Here is an 18041-nt window from a genome sequence, read left to right as displayed (position 1 = left end):
TGCACAGAAGGAAGCCATTCAACCCATCATACCTCTACCGGCCCTTTGAAAGAGCTACCCGCTTAGTCTCACTACCCCACCCCACTTTTTCTCCATAGCCCTGCAAATGTTTCCACTTCGAGTGTTTATCCAATTCCTGTTTGAAAGTTATTACTGAATCTGCTTCCACCGCCCTTTCAGGCAGCGCGTTCCACATCACAACAACTCGCTGTGTACGGCTCACTGGTGTTTTTGTAAAGCCAGAGTTTTTATCTGGAACCCACACAAAGTGCAATCACTCAGGAGATTCTCAGAGTGGTACTGGTGAACATCACGGGAGCAGGCCATCGGCTGGCGTGTGGTGAGGCAACGGTGAAAACAGAAAGAACACTGGAACAGCTTGAATTATCCGAACTAGTTACCGGATTGTATTAGAGGGGGGTTTGAGTGCTGCTGTTCAGTGGACCTCCGATAGAAGGGAGGGGTGGGAGGGTCACAAAGCTCAGTCTAGATGAGGGACACTGATTGGTCCAGCTAGTTCAACCTTGCCAGCGATACCTATGCCCCCCGTCACAGTATCTTTTTGGGCACTAAGTGATTTGGGGATAGGGCAGGAAAGTGGAGTTGAGGTTGAAGTTCAGCCATGATCTTACTGAATGGCGGAGCAGACTCGAGGGGCCGTATGGCCGACTCCTGCTCCGAATTCTTATGTTACGTTCTTCTCTTATCATACTGCCTCTTGAACAATTCCAGCCTCTGCAAGGTCCTCTCATGCCTCACTCAATACCTGATATACAACACAAGGTCCCTTTCATTCGCCTCCTTTCAAAGCTGAAATTTTTTTTTTAACCTGTTGTCAACAGTTTGTGTATGGAGAAAGAGTCAGACTGAACACTGTGAGCACAAGGTAAAGTGTGACCGTAGTCCTTTATTGCAGGTCTCCAGAGTGCCTCTCCAACCTGTGAAGCCTCCTTATATACCTGTGCTCCCAAGGGATTATGTGATCCCTTGGAACTCCAGGGAATGAGCCCTCTGGTGGCTGTAGAGAGTAAATACGTCCACATATATAACACCCCCCCACCCTCAGCACCCCTGCCCCCCTTCCCTACACCACACCCAGGGCTCGGGTGTTTATCCTGTGCCTCAGGGACCAGGTGCAGGTTGCCCAGAGCAATGTACAGCTTCGGTCGGACGGCCTCAGACTGTTGACTGATTATAGCCCTGCAATCTGCTTGCTGGAAGGTTTACCAACATTCTCCACAAGTCGCCTGTTCTTTCTTGTGTGTAGTATTGAAGTTCGTGCCGGGACAGATTGTGCAGTAAGCCCCCGACTCAAATCCATCAGCCCCTTGGGGCTGATCCCACCTACCCATCAGAAGATGAGATGTGATGGAGGCCTGGTGCTATTACCCTCCCCAGCCCAGGAAAGTGCTTGATGTGGGGAAATACAGAGAACTGCCCCCTCCTCGAGCCGGATACGGGAAACGATGAGATGGAAATAAAATGGAAGAAACATCCTAAGACAAAGTACATTTCCCTCAATGAAGTTCACATTTATGTGAAGCACTGTTACAATATCCTCACCCATCCTGAAGTCGATGTACCCCTCGCCGCCACTCATAACCAGCACCGTTCTCGCTGACTGCTGGCCGGATCCATCGGATGCAGAAGCTCCTAGTTTTTCAAACGAGTGCTCACCATCACCAAACGGTATACCTAGAGCAGGACCGCACATCAAACAAGGTTAAAAGTGTTTAAACATCAGCAAAGATCACTTCTGCTTTCGAGCGACGCATCCCTCCGGCAGTCTCCTCATTTCAACAACCATCAGCTGGAAGGCAGGGCAGCCCGCACTGTGGCTCAGTCACTGCTGGCTGGCTCAGAAAGGCAGTCCTCGAGAGCTAGAGCATTCCACTTCCACAAGGCAACCATCAAGGCGATATTACCCCACGGACAGTGGCACAGCTCTGACTTATTCTGAGCCTGGGGCCGGAGGATGGATCCTCCAAGTGGGGAGCACAGTCTACTGCTAATAATGGACTGACTACATTAAAACATTCTTCTAAAGTATGTGGCCATATTTCCAGCAGGAATCTTTTTACTCCTCCACAACAGTACAGGATAAATAAAAGTACCCTCCAGCCAAAGTTCCCTGTAAGCTGCGCTTTGTTCTGCAAGGCCCGTTTCTTTAGTGTGTGGTCCCTTTAAATTTCTGCGCATGTGCAGCATTTACAATAGTGTAGCCAGTGAGTGGCCTGTGTGGGATCTTTCCCATTGCTGCTCGGCTGCACAGCTTAGAGAGAACATTGTCTCCAGTCCATTATCTGTGACACATCTGGAGTCACAAGCCATTATTTAACATTCATTGGGCTGCCGGGGGGGGGGGGGGGGGGGGAAAGAGAGGTCACGTGAGCAGTTACTGGCTGAACTTTGTGGGGGGGGGGCCGAATTATTGCATATAGTGAATGGGGAATACAGTCATTAATAAAAAAACATGGCCTTGGTTCAATAATTTAGAAGTTAGTTTGGTTCGGTTGCTAGCTCACTCGTCATGCCCCATTCTAGGACATAAGCACACCACTTGGACTGAAATTTGTGTGTGCTAGTGAGCGAGAGTCTTGCATTGTTGGGAGTGCTGCCTTTCAGACGAGGCATTAACCCAAAGCCCCAGCTGCCTGCTCCAGTGGGACAGGTGCATGCTGAAGATTCATTGGCACTATTCGCAGAGGAGCTTTCCCAGTGTCCCGGGCCAACATCCCTCCCTCAACCACCAAACAGCAGGTCAAAGGTGAATGTGCGGGGAGCTGCTGTGCAGCGCCTGCTCCTCAAAGAAATTCATTGTATGCGAAGTGCTTTGCAACCGTTTACAGGCTCGAGATGAAAGTCTTTTCCTTAATCTATTGCTAACAAACACAACTTCACAAACAAGAATTAGATTTGCCAATCACAGTGTTTCCGAGTATAATTCACAGCGAGATTCAGTAACGAGCAGGGTTTAGAGGACACGTTTCCAGCGTGGAGGAGGGATGCCCTCAAACTGCTCACCTGGAATTGCAACAAAGAACTTAACGGCATCTCTGTGTCCATGGAAACACAGCTGAGCATGCGCCATAGAGCAGTAAGGTATAAATGTGCCAGGGGTGATCTTGTCACTGTTTTCATCGCCATAGACACGGATGACGTTTCCGGGACGGTTTCCAGATCCCCCTGACACCTTATTGGCTGGGGAGAGAGAGAGAGAGAGAAAGTAGTAAGTGAGAGCAATGGGACCAGTAGGAAAACTGAAAGGATTTCTGGAGAAAATTATATAAATATATTAAAATAAACAGCCACAAGTATGGCAGTGTTGGCTGAAGCTGAAGCAAAGTGAAAAGGTGTTATAAAGTAAAAACATGTACTTTAGGAAGAGAGTGCCAGTTCAGGAAAGATCTGGGAAAAAAAATCAACAGAGCATGCTCAATTCTGTCTACAGCAGGAGGACATGGGTAATGGAGTGTGCTTAATGCCAAGCTGGCATTTGTCTCCTGTCAATGAGAGCTCTGATAGCACTGGGACTGCAACAGTAAGAAAATGACATTTACTGCAGTATTTGCAGAAAATTCTCTTGCAATTGTGACTGGATTTAGACCCATAGGATTTAATCAGATAGTATTTTATAAAATGGTGTCGAAACTTCAGTTTTGCAGTTATTTTATTAAAATGATAATTTTAATGGATAATCTGTGTAGCAAAGTAGAATGAGGTTTCATGCAGGGTCTATGCACAGTGATCACCTCTGTATTGATCAGTGAGCGTATAGTGATCATTTAGATAAGGCTTTGAGCCACTTGCTGTCCCAGCTGTACGTACTAACCCATACACTACAAATTTCCCCAAAGTGCAAACACAAACAGTGAGCAGACCAGAAATTGGAACTGAATATCAGGCACTGTGTATAACGGGGGGCCAATCCCAAACTGGCCGCTCCGCGCCACCCTCCGAGACAAATTTCTACACCAGAGTCGCTCCCTATGCAGACCAATCCATGAACCTATTCATTGGTTAACCAGGTTTAGAAAGTTGCAACAACTCACAATGTTAACCGCAACACCCTGACCTGCTGGTTTCCACATTTGGAACAACGCTGTTTATAGTGCTGAACAAAAGAGGCAGAGAGTTCTGCCAGGATTCTAATCGATTCACTGGGGACAGACTGCTCTGTATTTGAGAGGCAAGGTGTATCTTTGCTAAGAATGGAAAACTCTTTTTTTTCCCCAAGTATGTGTAGATTAGCCATACAAAAAACTGCCTCCATTCTTCCCACACGGTTAAGCCACAGCTCAGAGTAGTTTCTGCTGCAGCAGTACATCTTCCCCAGGTCCTTGTACACCACCCCAGACTGCCATGGGGCAGGGACTCCCACCACCCCCCATGAATGCACTGAAATTGCATTCAAGTGGCAAAAGGTGGGTCTTGGCTGCATTGAGAACGAGGCCCTGGGAGGTGAATGGTGCGGAATGCTGACGCCCCATGACTTCCCGGTTATACCGAGACTCAGCAAAACCTGCACAATAACGGGAATTTGGCTCACAAATATTAAATAAATGGGCAGGATGAACATGCGAGCTGAATTTTTAAACACAGCCACACTGGCACTTTAGATGAACAAATACAGGAGAGCTGTTACCGAGCTGGGAAACTCCAGCTCACAAGGCAACAAAAAACGGGCAACGTTTTATTCATGTGATTCAAGATTCCAAATGTGACTTGATTTGCAACTTAAGTTGAATGCAGAAATGACGTCCCTGTGTCAGTCCAAGAATAATCAGACTGCAAGCACCCAATTAATTTCATAACACAGGTTACATGGGTTCAATTGCATAAAAAGTTAATTTGATTCTTGCTCCTAACAGAGAAATAAACCAGCCCAATACCTTCACAACTTTTAATCGGATACGTTAAACCTTTAATAGAAGGCTGAACATTAGACACATTCTCCATACCTATGGCCACTCTGTGTGGGTTTTTAAAATTAGTAAATGGAAGAGTCAGTCATTATAGGTAAAGAGATGGAACACAGGCAGCAGTGTTTGCACAGCTTCAGTGAGGACACATGGAAATTACAGCCTTCAAGACAAAATAAAAGGTCCCTCGGAGTCAAGGGATGGAACATCGGATACTGAGGCTATTGTGACCATTCAGCAAACATACATACTGCCGCAATGCAGTGACCAGCGCCAGGGTAACATTTAGACAAGAGAGAGAGAGAGAGAGAGAGAGAACGATAGGAGGGCGAACATTATAAACAAAAGGTGGATATAAACTGCCTTGACTGGCTAAAGCAGCCCGAGAGAGAAAGATTGTGATGGTTTGATCTGCACTTACCCCTCAGACCCAGTAACCGTCCCTGGTGGAGAACTACAGCTATAGTGAGAAGAGGTGGCAAAGGGGAAGTGGACAAGTGTGACAGTAGAGGAAAAGGATTAATAAGAACCCACCACGCTTGCATCTCAAGCCTGTCATTTCCTTTTTAAATTTATAGACAGTTTTAGAACAAAACCTTTTATGTCATAATGAAAACCTTTCAAAGATGTTAAACCGACTGTGGCCATGGCAGCTGGAATCATCACCCTTGTAAATAAAATGGGAGTGGAAGATTCTTTAAAGCAACATTCGATCCCAGCCCAATAACACCAGTGCTGTGCGACACATCTCCACTAATGGACTCTGTGAAAGACCTGAATATAACTCATGATACCTAGAATTAAGGCCAACAGGTAACTTTGGCAGTATTAGTCCAACCCCAAAACTGTGGCTGCAACACAATCTTTAGCAAGCACCACTGAGAAATCCCCAAATTACTGCTTCAGGATGGCTGCACAGTCTATTCGTAAATGGAACAATGTCACTAAAACTTCAATCTCACTCAATTTTGGGGGATATGTTCCTGGGGGATGAGGGTGAGAAAAGCAGTGGGTGTAACCTCTGCCCAAGTTTTTGGTACCAAACTTCACTCCTTGGAGCATTATTTTCATGTAAATGTCTTGCAATAAAAAATAATGGAATGGTTAAGCGGCACAGGAGTGTGGGAGCAGCCAGTGTGGGGGGGAGGAACTCTGTTGAAATCCCCCATTCCACCCAATTGATAATCTGAGCCCTAGTGATGGAGAGCCACAGGGCTCTCTGCAAGTGGGAATGAGCTGAAGGGGGGAGAAAGAAAGACAAGGACTCAGGTGGAGTTCCCTCACTGTCTGGTGACCCAGCTACCCAGCAGCAGAGGCATTGGCCCAGGCAGGAGCCATGCACATCTGGAGAGATCATTGACGGTGCTTGCTTATCAATGGCAAACAGGCCATTTCATGGAAAATCTTAAACACTCCAAATTAGAAACCAGGGTTAAAATGCAGAAGAGAAACATTACGTACCTTGCAGGGTCTTCATCCTTCAAATGTAGGCATGCTCCATACACAATTGGGTTTGCAGGTACGAGCATACTTGGTGAAGGGAAACACAAAGCAACGCTGTCCCTACAAGCCATTCTGAGCTTCACCCACAGCCTCTTGCTCCCAGGAAGGCAGGCAGCAATACGGAATCTCTCAGAATCATGAGCAAGGGCCTGACAGGAGGCAGGATTAGAGGCTGGTGTGTGGAGGATTTAGACATGACCCTTCTCCCTCAGGGCCTCCACCCTAAAAGAATCTGGGCAGATGTGTCTCTGCAGCCAAAGGCACAGGCTAATCTTAAACTGAAGTAGTAAGTTAACGCTGAGTGTGACAGAGGTGCAGAGGTAATGTTTTTAACTGCTCCAGACAAACAGTGTGCCCTTTCTGCCGCAGGGGAGTGGGCAAACACGTGAGTTAATGACAGATATCAACACACCCGACATGGACCCTTGCTGTTGTCTTTTCCTTCGCTTCCCTGCCTCCAGCACCTGTCCTGAAGAAGCTGCAATGTGTGGGGAAATATGCCATCCCATTCTCCCTAATCACCCTAGATTAGATTTTCATCAGAATGAAAGACACCTAGCCCCTTGATTATCCTTTTCCCCCCCCTTTTAGAGGCAGCAGCATGTGAGGCATTAGAAATGCTAACAAATTCACCATTATCTGCTGGCAGACAAGCTACATTTCATAGGCAAAAATTCCCTTTGCCACACACTGCCCTCATACCACATTCTGTCCTTCCCTCCCACATCGTGAAAGGGATTATAACTGGGAGAATGTGGTTGGTGCTCATCTCCATTACCAGGACAGGTGCAGACTATACCTACCTTTAGTGCTGGCATTTGCAACTTACAAATTGCCATTAAAGCTTTTACATTTTTCGTATAATGTAGAAGAGAATGCTCATTTGATCTAAATATTCCCCAATTATAGCACAGGGTCAGCCACTGAACAGGTACTATACATGCACTGTTCTGAATCTACATTGAACATATCTGTCCAAACTGGTCCAAGCATGCTTGCTTCCAGCTTCCCCAAGACTTTCTAGCACTGCAAATAGGATTTTCACCTCTTCCCTTCTCATCCCAGATCTAAAATAGAACAAAATCCCAATGTCAGGACACCAACCCTCCCAGCACTTTGAGACTTTCCATGAAGAGGCAGAAATCAGGGGCTGGTGGAAGTCAGTGCATCGACGGGATTAGAATCAGGAAAACAAGACAGCCTAATTACAGATCTTACAAGCAGAAATGAAAAAAGTGGTCAAAAATACAGTGCTTCAAAAGGTCGGATTTATTCCTACCTGATGAAGCTGCTGACCAGATGACGTTATTCTTTTGGAGAGCATAAGGAAATAGGGAGACTCCCTCGCCACTACCCTTACCCAAGAACTCAACTACAACAGGCGTATACAGAGCATATTGAGGTGCCTATAACGAACATTATGGAAACAAAGAGAAAAGGCACATACATGTAAATCATTCACTTTTCTTAGTCACTTACTTTCTGTTAGCGGGATGGAGATGATGACACCATTGCCCGTGCCCACCCATAGGCGGTTGCAGGATGCCATGAGAGCTGTGATTCGCACAAAAGAGAAACCAAGTTTCCCAGTACCTGAAAAACAAACACCAACAAAAATAAAAGTAATTTCAAATGCTTAGTAAACACACCAAGTAAATACAGTTACTCTGGGGAAGAGAGGAGTCTGCTACCTCCTCTCCTCATATACAAAGGACAAGATGTAAAATTTACGGTTATTTCCAATTTGAGGAGACAATATTCTCCTCTGCCACCCTGAGTACTCTGGGTGGGATACTCATCCAGGACCGTAACGATGCCCACCTCCAGCTGACTGGTGCACCCGAGACCCTAAAATTACAGGTCTCGCTGTAGGAGCAATGGCCTGCAGTTTAAATATTTCTCCAGTTCACTGCCGTTACAGGAGAGAATTTTTAAAAGAAAAAGATGATATCCTCTTTCAACACTTAACTTCTCCTTCAAGTTTCGAGATTAATCAGGACAGAATTCACACCTAGGATGACAAAAATAGCTTCCTGCATTCCAACACTCCCCATTGATACACTCTTTATGTGTGTAGTGCAATATCAAGTTAAAGAAGGCCAGTGAATGTGTGGACCCAAAGTCACTGGAGATCTGCACCATAAAATAACATCATCTCAGGCTATACCGTGAGCTATAAACCACAGGGTCTAACCGCCTATTATTGAAAACAGTAATGCTTGGACTGGCTAAATAAACATATGAGCAGTTAGCTCGTGAGTGTTTGAGGGCAAGATACACGGGGGTGATTATAAGGATATGGAACCAAAGAGGTTTACAGCACGGAAGGACATTCAGTCCACTCTGTCTGTTCTAGCTCTCTTCCAGAGTAATCCATAACTAATCCCACTGCCCTGCTCTTACCTTGTGGCCTTGCAGCTTTCTCTACTTCACCATTCTATTCACATTTCCCTTCAACAATGCAATGGTCTCATCCACTCCCCGAGGCAAGGCATTCCATGGTCCAACAATCCTCCCTTAAAGAAAAGTTTCCCAATCTCTCTCCTCACTCTCAATGACAATGTTACATTGATAGGACCACATCAACTCCCCAAATAAGGGGGATAGTCTTTCCTTAGTCACTATCAAAATCTTTTATTTTAAAAACCTCAATAAATGTAAGTTCTTTCATTCTATTAAATCTCTTGGCCTTCTCTGATCCAGTATCGCAAGTCTCTCCTCAAAGCTTGAGATTCTCAACTAAAAACATAAAAAGCTGAAAATATGCAGGTCAGTATGCATCCATAAAGATCCGATGAAGGGTCTGCACTCGCTCAGAACCCACCGTCTCACTTTACATACGCTGTGTATTTAATACCTTTTCTATAATGGAGCACCCAAAACTGCAGAGTACTTGAGCTATGGGCTAACCACTGCCTCGTCACTTTATTACAGCCTCTTGTACTCAATGCCCCATTATAAAATCAAAACTTCTACTCCTTTATATAGCTGCACAAGGAACTATGAATGCTCAGATCGAGCTGTTCCTCCACACCCCTCAGCATCTTTCCACTGTACCCATCCTTCATTTTTCCCTCACTCTCGCCCTTCTCTGAATCACACTGCATCTCCCACCTCTCTAACACGTCTATAGCTTCCTGAAGTCTTTTTTAGTCCTGTTCAGTTTGCCAAACCCTCTACTTTTGTGTCATCAGTAAAGTTTAATAAATTGCTCCTAATGATCTATATATATATATTGGAAACAAGAGTGAGTTGACTGTCCCACAGTCAAGGAATAACAAGCTGTAGTTTTGAGGAGAGTGTCAGGAAACTGAAAAAGTGCATTTAATTAAACTTGAAATTGTTTTTACAAAGATTGGTCAAACAGGATAACAGCAAGTCCCACATACAATAGACAAAACATGGAATAACCAGTGATCACCCACCTAACATTTTGCTGACATACGGTTCAATGTCTACATCCTGTAGGTGCTGGTAGGTATGTACATGGTAAAGGCGAAGGGTGGAGTCTAGACGGATGGAAACCCACACCCCATCTCCCACCCAAGCCAACTGTCTCACCTGGCTTTCCTTCCGTGGGTGGGCATCAAAGGATTTCTGGAGAAGCACAAGGAGAAGAGGATTTTGCGAGAGTGCAGCAACTTTACCAAGATCAGAACAGTGAGAATTCCTACCGAGACCATTAACACTGCATTTACTGGGCCATGGAACAGCCACAGCTTGCTACAATCATTACACACTGATGCATGTGCATCATCAAAACTGGTCCTTAATCCTTCTCTTTCCAAACCCAATCAGAAAAATGTAAGCAGCAAGATGTTACTAATTGTCTGATGTACTTTTCATGTATTTCTTTCTTTTCAAATTAGAAGGTTGGAGGTTGGATACAATAGGGCAGGACCCGACCTTCCACCAGAGATTTCGCCAGTCTCAGTGATTTTTCCTTTCAGACGGGAGGGAAGGGAACAAGGTTGCACAAATAAGCAAGGGATGGGCAACTTCGTTCAGGGTTCAAACCCAATATCCTAGCTGACTGTCCAAAGAGGGTTCTGTGACAAGGTGAATTGCTAAGCTGAAACAGCTAGCTTAAATATCTACTTTGAGGATAGAGGCCCCTCCAGAGCACCAGGCACTGCATGGGGCCACAGAGCATCAAAGTCAGCAGGCTCCTGGTACATGTAGTCTAAAATAAAATGGTAAGAGTTCTCTTCAATCACTTAGACATGTTATAGTACTGAACTTCTTCCAAAATGAACTATAGCGTGTGTCCATTCCTACTGTACCAAGTGTGCTATGTTTATACCGAGAGGCGGGTCTGGTGACAATGCGTGAGATCTAGCCACATGCAGTTGCTTTAATGTCACAAACACACCTGTAACAGTCTGCCTGGGACCTGACCTGATGCTGGAGACTGTACGCTCAGCCTTGTGTGCAATAATTGTATTGCCGGCCTATATGTAACCAAACCTTAAAATAGCGCCTGATCAAATGTCAAGTCATCAGTGCAAACTGCTTATATTTGCCTCTGGTGGCAGTTTCTGGAGATATCGGACCAAACCCTCGATCCGAGAGCATTTCGCTGCCTTACCATCAGATCTTGTGCGTTTGCGGGTGGGATACCTGTGATAGTACTGGGGGGGGGGGGCTGTGGGAAACCTTGAAGTAGGAGGTCAGTAATGAACCAGAGAGGCGAAACACACTCGGGATAAAGGGCCGTCTATGGGAATAAAGAGCCGTGGGGAAAGAGATGCAGTTTAATGTCTCGATGGATGACTTTCTATCACTTCTGCCATAGTTCAACAATCTTTTTCTTTTGTTTCAGGGGGCCTGTAATTTGAGCCTAAGAAAAGTTGACAAGATAGCACATTTCGTTTCACATTTTAACAGCAAGGTAATTCAATGTGTTTTAGCAGGTTTACTTTAGCTCAGAGCTTTGCAGGCCATTACCTCGATTTTCATAGCCTTTGGTTGCACTATGTAGATTTTATTCTTGTAACCACACCATACTTTATCGTGCACAACAGTCATACAGCGGATGGAGTGATGAGGCCTCCCAAAGTCCAGAAGGTGATAGTTAGTCAGGTCCCACTGGCCATCTAAGGAATAAACAAATAGGCTATACAAAAATACAACTATCCATTTACAACGTCAAAGGAAAGGATCTGTCCATACTGCACACTCACCCATATCAGACGGCTGGCACCCCACTTGCTGCTTTAACAGCCCAAACTCTAGTAACGCCCTAACAGCAATATGAATCTTTTGACAATGCCTTTATATTTATAAATGCAGCTAGAGGTACATAAGAACTTAAGAAATAGGAGCTGTAGTCGGCCATTTGGCCTCTCAAGCCTGCTCCGCCATTCAATAAGATCATGGCTGATCTGATCCTGCCTTCAACTCCACTTCCCGACCCACTCCCCATAACCTTTGACTCCCTTCTTACTCAAAAATCTGTCTATCTCCACCTTAAATATATTCAATGATCTAGCCTCCACAGCTCCTATGGTAGAGAATTGCATAGATTCACACCTGTCAGAGAAGAAATTCTCCTCATTTCTGTTTTAAATGGGCGACCCCTTATTCTGAAACTATGTCCCCTAGTTTTAGATTCCTACATGAGGGGAAACATCCTCTGGATCTACCCTGTCAAGCCCGCTCAGATCACCTTATTGAGCCGCGAGCCGTTCTATCACCATTAGCTTCAGTTAGAAACCAATGCCAGACAGCCTGTATTGCAACAGCAATGGACACAGAGCATTCTTCTGGGCCTCAAGCTGCTGCCACTGGTGGCCGATGGAGAACACGAGTGGAGGGAAATGTAAACTGGGGACAGGAGGCCAGTGTGGCACTAGGCGTGCAATGTAAATACTTACAACACCGTGACCATACCTGGGCTCAGGTCACCTTTAACATTATGCGGCAGTCCCAACAGACAAGGTCAACACATCTCAAGGAGGATGTTTAATGCAGGATGGGATACACATTCACCTTTAGAAATATTTCCGGAAGTTTTTGCTATAGAAATGCAGGGTCATGGCAAAAACTTTTAAGTATAAGTGTATTTTCAATACGGATATAGGGAAACTATAGGTCATTAATATAAACTACCAGGATATTAAAGCATCATTCTGTGATAATAGCACACAAAAGCCTCATTCCCAAGTAGAAAAATAACCCATCTACTGAACTGCTTCCAAGTTCACCCTCCCTTTGCCAAGCGTGGTGTCTCAGGCAGCTCGACAGGCGAGTGAGCAATTCGATCTCGGGGTTCCCAGGCTCGATGTGTATGTACGTTATATTAAAAATCTTGCATTTACACGCACTTCCTGTCCATTTTTTCAATTAAGAATTCCTGTGTCCGTATTTATAATGGAAACTGCCCATCATGTGTCACCTGTAATTATATTTATACAAACCAAGGATAGTGGCTGAGGATAATTAGACCAGGGCATGCAGTCACAATACAGGCCCCATTCTAAAGTCATTAATTCTGATATTTTTATATTACTATTATAAATTCTCATGCCCACAGCTGTGGCCCCAGCTGAGATCAGCTAACAGCACAGAATTGGGTTCAATCCTGGGACCTTCTCAGGAAAACCATTTCCTTTGTGAGCTTGGAGTAGTGAAATCTTTAACACATTCTCGAAAATGCATTTCAAATTTCATTAATGGAAGGGGGAAATCTTCAACTCCAGACTGTATTGGCTTAGCACTAATATTTTCTTATGGCGAACAGACAAATGCAGTTAACAGTCGAGTGACTTACCTACTCCTCTATGAAAGATAGCCAAGGTTCCATCAGCTAATGCCACTAATACTCTTCCTTTTAAATGTCTGTAAAAAGAGAAACAAGGTGTGAGTAACTGCAAGACCTATTAATAACATACAGCATTCATTTTCAAAGATTTCTCTTCCACCAGTGATGCTCCTGTGTGATGTAGCCTCCCCCCTCGCTCCTAGTCAGGATTTTGTCTACTGATAGCACGGTGCATGCAAATGGAAGGATGGTGATGCAACACACACTGGGCAGCAAAGTTCACCAGATTATGAAGACTCTGGGGCGACACCGGAACAGATTAGACTTGCCTATGCACAGTACTCCCAGTGCTGGCCCCCACTCAGCACTGGTAACTCAGCACAGACCAGGGGTTGGATGCAGGAGTGTGCAGCTCGGAGGCTCAGCTGTTGACTGGATAAGTGGAGAGCCATGCTTGTACCTTTCAAACCAGCAACTCGGAGATTATTTTCATCCAACATTAACACTCACCCAATTCAGAGGGAATCGGGTAGCAAGAAGTCATTGCCACTGGTTTCCTTGCTGGTATTTACTTCTCCATTATTTGCAGGAAAAAACCTCTCAAAATGGAATCAACTTGGTGCGGTCATTTGTAGAAGCCACTCGCTCAACAAATAAACCAGACCTGCCAACTTTTCTAATTGTGTGTACACCTCGCATTGAAGGGATAGGTGAATACTTTTACTCTCTTGAGCACATTAAACTACTTAAGAAATGTGGATTAGTGAAAGCTTCATTTTTCATGCTTACTGACTATAATTAGAACGGTGTGCTTTTGTAAAAAGTCCTGAGATTTTTGTGGAAGTTCATTGGACATAGCTAAAAATACGAACTATTCATTCTCAGTATCTGTACATTAGTTATTATCTGCAAAAAGATCCAATATATTAGTCAGGCAGTGGGTAGAACATCGATCTCTGGGACTAGGTAGAGAAACAAGGGAGAGTGAGCACAAGGCTAAAGCTAGAAGCAGCATTTGGAGTTTCAAAGCTCTGGGAAAAAACAATGACAAATCTGGAGGCCAGCCAAGGTTCCAACACTGGAAATGCTTCATGCAGATCATTTTGGTATTTGGAGATTGCCATGATTTCTAATCACAGTTTGGGAATCCAAAAATGACCTTCTCCCCCAAGACCGGACACATTTACTGGTTGAAGTGTTAACCAGCATGCCTGATAAATGGTTAATATAGTTAAATTAATATCCGTCAAAATATCATAAATGTTTACAACTTACACAATACTAAGAATAGAGTCCTTCAGTTTAATGGAGTGCAGACATTTCTTCCACTGTGCTACAGAGGAATGGACATACAAACTGCAAGGAAACAAAAAAGCACACCGTCTCTTCATAATTCACATTTAAAAAGTAAGAGCACAAGACAAGTTAGGGATGAGAAAAGCCCAATTCAGTCCATCAAAACTCACCCTCTGGTACATTAACTAGCGAATTGCATTTTGAATAGCCACAATGCTTTTGCTTCTGTAGCCTGTTCCAAACATCTCTCAGACAGAGTAAAACAGTTAATGCAGAACAGATACTAGAAATAATAGAATGTCAAAGTGACACGCACTTTAAGAAATGACAGCATTGCGGCAGCAGCTGAATTCCCGTATCACTGGAAGCGAAAGGAAAGACCGGGGTTTATAAGGGGATGCCAAACACAACTATTTTTCTATATCTAGAAAACTTTAAAAAGAAACATCCCCATTTAATTTTCATTCATCAAACCACATACACCTTATAGTAGATCTTTGCAGAATTTTAAATATTGTATGGTAATTTTTTGCTAACTTTTTGTGCTCAAATTAATAGTAGGGGATTTTAGCTATCCAAATATTGATTGGGACAATTATCGAGTGAAGGATATAGATGGTGTTGAATTCTTAAAATGCATTCAAGAGAACTTTTTTAGTCAGTATGCAGCAAGCCCAACACGAGAGGGGACGGTTTTAGATTTAGTTTTGGGGAATGAAGCTGGGCAGGTTGAAGGGATATCAGTGGGAGAGCACTTGGGTGCCAGTGACCATAATTCAGTCAGATTCAAGGTAGTTATGGATAAGGACAAGGATAGGCTTGGAGTAAAAGTCCCAAATTGGGGAAAAGCTAATTTTGCCATGTTAAGGAGTGATTTGGCCACAGTGGACTGGAAACAGCTACTCGTGGGTAAATCAGTGTCGGAACAGTGGGAGGCATTCAAGGAGATCCGGAGGGCTCAGGCCAAACATGTGTCCTTAAAGAAAAAGGGTGGGAATAATAATTCTAGAGTCCCCTGGATGTCTAGGGACTTACAGGGAAGGATAAAGAAACAAAGGGAAGCTTACATCATATACCGACGGCTAAATACTGTAGAATCTTTGGAGGAATATAGAAAGTTAAGAGGCAAAATTAAAAAGGATATTAGGAATGCTAAGAGAGAGCACGAGATATTCTTGGCTAGCAAAATTAAGGAAAACCCAAAGATGTTCTATAAATATATTAAAGATTAAGAGGGTAACTAAAGAAAAGGTAGGGCCTATTAGAGACCACGAGGGTAATCTTTGTGTGGAGGCGGAAGATGTTGGGTAAGATTCTTAATGAATACGTTGCATCTGTTTTCACAAAGGAAAGGGGCAATGCATATACTGTTATCGAGGAGGAGTGTGATATTCTGAATTAAATAAACATAGTGAGAGAGGAAGTTTTAAGGGGTTTAGCAGCTTTGAAAATAGATAAGTTCCCACGCCCGGATGAAATGCATCCCAGGCTGTTGAGCGGCAGTCGGCGAGAGGCGGGAGCAGCGTGGTGAGGCCTATAAAAGGCCCAGCGGGTGTTCCACAGGCAGCGGCAGTCGGCGAGAGGCGGGAGCAGCGTGGTGAGGCCTATAAAAGGCCCAGCGGGTGTTCCACAGGCAGCGGCAGTCGGCGAGAGGCGGAGCAGCGTGGTGAGGCCTATAAAAGGCCCAACGGGTGTTCCACAGGCAGCGGCAGTCGGCGAGAGGCGGGAGCAGCGTGGTGAGGCCTATAAAAGGCCCAGCTTGTGCAGCTCCAGCCGGGAGAAAAAGCACAAAAGAAGTAGAAAGGAATCAAAAGGTGACGTCACAGCCAAAGGGGTAAGTGATTGTCTGGTGATTGGGAAGTAGTTTTTCTTTTTCTTTTTTATATCAGTAAGTAACCTGTAACAGTGTTGTCACCAATTTCAGTGTATCTAAGGGTTAAGTCATGGCAGGAGAGCTTGGTCACGTGATATGCTCCTCCTGTACCATGTGGGAACTCAGGGACGATGACTACATCTGCGGGAAGTGTATCTGCCTCCAGCTCCTGACGGACCGCGTTGCGGAATTGTAGCTTAGGGTGGATTCACTCTGGAGCATCCACGATGCTGAGAATGACGTGAGTAGCACGTGTAGCGAGTTGGTCTTACCGCAGGAAAAGGGTCCACAGCCAGCTAGGGAATGGAAGACCAGCAGGAAGAGTAGTGCAAGGAAGGTAGTGCAGGGGTCCCCTGTGGATATCCCCCTGCAAAACAGGTACACTACTTTGAGTACTGTTGAGGGGGATGACTCATCAGGGGAGGGCAGCAGTAGCCAAGTTCATGGCACCGTGACTGGCTCTGCTGCACAGGAGGGCAGGAAAGAGTGGGAGAGCGATAGTGATAGGGGATTCAATTGTGAGGGGAATAGATCGGCGTTTCTGCGGCCGCAACCAAGACTCCAGGATGGTATGTTGCCTTCCTGGTGCTAGGGTCAACGATGTCTCGGAGCGGGTGCAGGACATTCTAAAAAGGGAGGGAGAACAGCCAGTTGTCGTGGTGCACATTGGTACCAACGACATAGGTAAAAAAAAAAGGGATGAGGTCCTACGAAACGAATTTAAGGAGCTAGGAGCTAAATTAAAAAGTAGGACCTCAAAAGTAGTAATCTCGGGATTGCTACCAGTGCCACGTGCTAGTCAGAGTAGGAATCGCAGGATAGCGCAGATGAATACGTGGCTTGAGCAGTGGTGCAGCAGGGAGGGATTCAAATTCCTGGGGCATTGGAACCGGTTCTGGGGGAGGTGGGACCAGTACAAACCGGACGGTCTGCACCTGGGCAGGACCGGAACCAATGTCCTAGGGGGAGTATTTGCTCGTGCTGTTGGGGAGGAGTTAAACTAATATGGCAGGGGGATGGGAACCAATGCAGGGAGACAGAGGGAAACAAAAAGGAGACAAAAGCAAAAAACAGAAAGGAGATGAGGAAAAGTGAAGGGCAGAGAAACATAAGGCAAAGAACAAAAAGGGCCACTGTACAGCAAAATTCTAAAAGGACAAAGGCTGTTCAAAAAACAAGGCTGAATGCTTTGTGTCTTAATGCAAGGAGTATCTGTAATAAGGTGGATAAATTAACTGTGCAAATAGATGTTAACAAATATGATGTGATTGGGATTACGGAGACGTGGCTCCAGGATGATCAGGGCTGGGAACGCAACATCCAGGGGTATTCAACATTCAGGAAGTATAGAATAAAAGGAAAAGGAGGTGGGGTAGCATTGCTGGTTCAAGAGGAGATTAATGCAATAGTTAGGAAGGACATTAGCTTGGACGATGTGGAATCTATATGGGTAGAGCTGCAGAACACCAAAGGGCAAAAAACATTAGTGGGAGTTGTGTACAGACCTCCAAACAGTAGTAGTGATGTTGGGGAGGGCATCAAACAGGAAATTAGGGGTGCATGCAATAAAGGTGCAGCAGTTATAATGGTTGACTTTAATATGCATAGATTGGGCTAACCAAACTGGAAGCAATACGGTGGAGGAGGATTTCCTGGAGTGCATAAGGGATGGTTTTCTAGACCA

At 44.9% G+C, this 18041-nt stretch overlaps 1 protein-coding gene and 1 long non-coding RNA gene across 5 annotated transcripts in view; one reads left to right on the top strand and one right to left on the bottom strand.

Annotated features, from left to right (window-relative positions):
* LOC139226873 (uncharacterized) overlaps positions 1-13828 on the top strand; it is a 284995-nt gene extending 271167 nt beyond the window's left edge. The window contains exons 8-9 of the long non-coding RNA XR_011587337.1: positions 11248-11316; positions 13778-13828. This is a non-coding gene — a long non-coding RNA (uncharacterized lncRNA). The remainder of the gene's footprint in view (positions 1-11247; positions 11317-13777) is intronic.
* LOC139226871 (C-Jun-amino-terminal kinase-interacting protein 4-like) overlaps positions 1-18041 on the bottom strand; it is a 279135-nt gene that overhangs the window by 1321 nt on the left and 259773 nt on the right. For 2 of the 4 annotated variants that reach the window (XM_070857971.1, XM_070857973.1), the window contains 8 exons: positions 14464-14544; positions 13198-13265; positions 11373-11521; positions 9851-10022; positions 7905-8018; positions 5344-5382; positions 3025-3201; positions 1564-1695 (listed from right to left, as the gene is read on the bottom strand). In XM_070857971.1, the coding sequence (XP_070714072.1) occupies positions 1564-1695; positions 3025-3201; positions 5344-5382; positions 7905-8018; positions 9851-10022; positions 11373-11521; positions 13198-13265; positions 14464-14544 (932 nt within the window). The remainder of the gene's footprint in view (positions 1-1563; positions 1696-3024; positions 3202-5343; positions 5383-7904; positions 8019-9850; positions 10023-11372; positions 11522-13197; positions 13266-14463; positions 14545-18041) is intronic. The other 2 variants (XM_070857972.1, XM_070857974.1) reach the window with 1 other exon arrangement.

This window comes from Pristiophorus japonicus, chromosome 16 (genome assembly GCF_044704955.1).
Source record: "Pristiophorus japonicus isolate sPriJap1 chromosome 16, sPriJap1.hap1, whole genome shotgun sequence".
Taxonomy (NCBI): domain Eukaryota; kingdom Metazoa; phylum Chordata; class Chondrichthyes; family Pristiophoridae; genus Pristiophorus; species Pristiophorus japonicus.
Note: the sequence above shows the minus strand (reverse complement) of the source record. Positions and strands in the feature narration are given on the sequence as shown.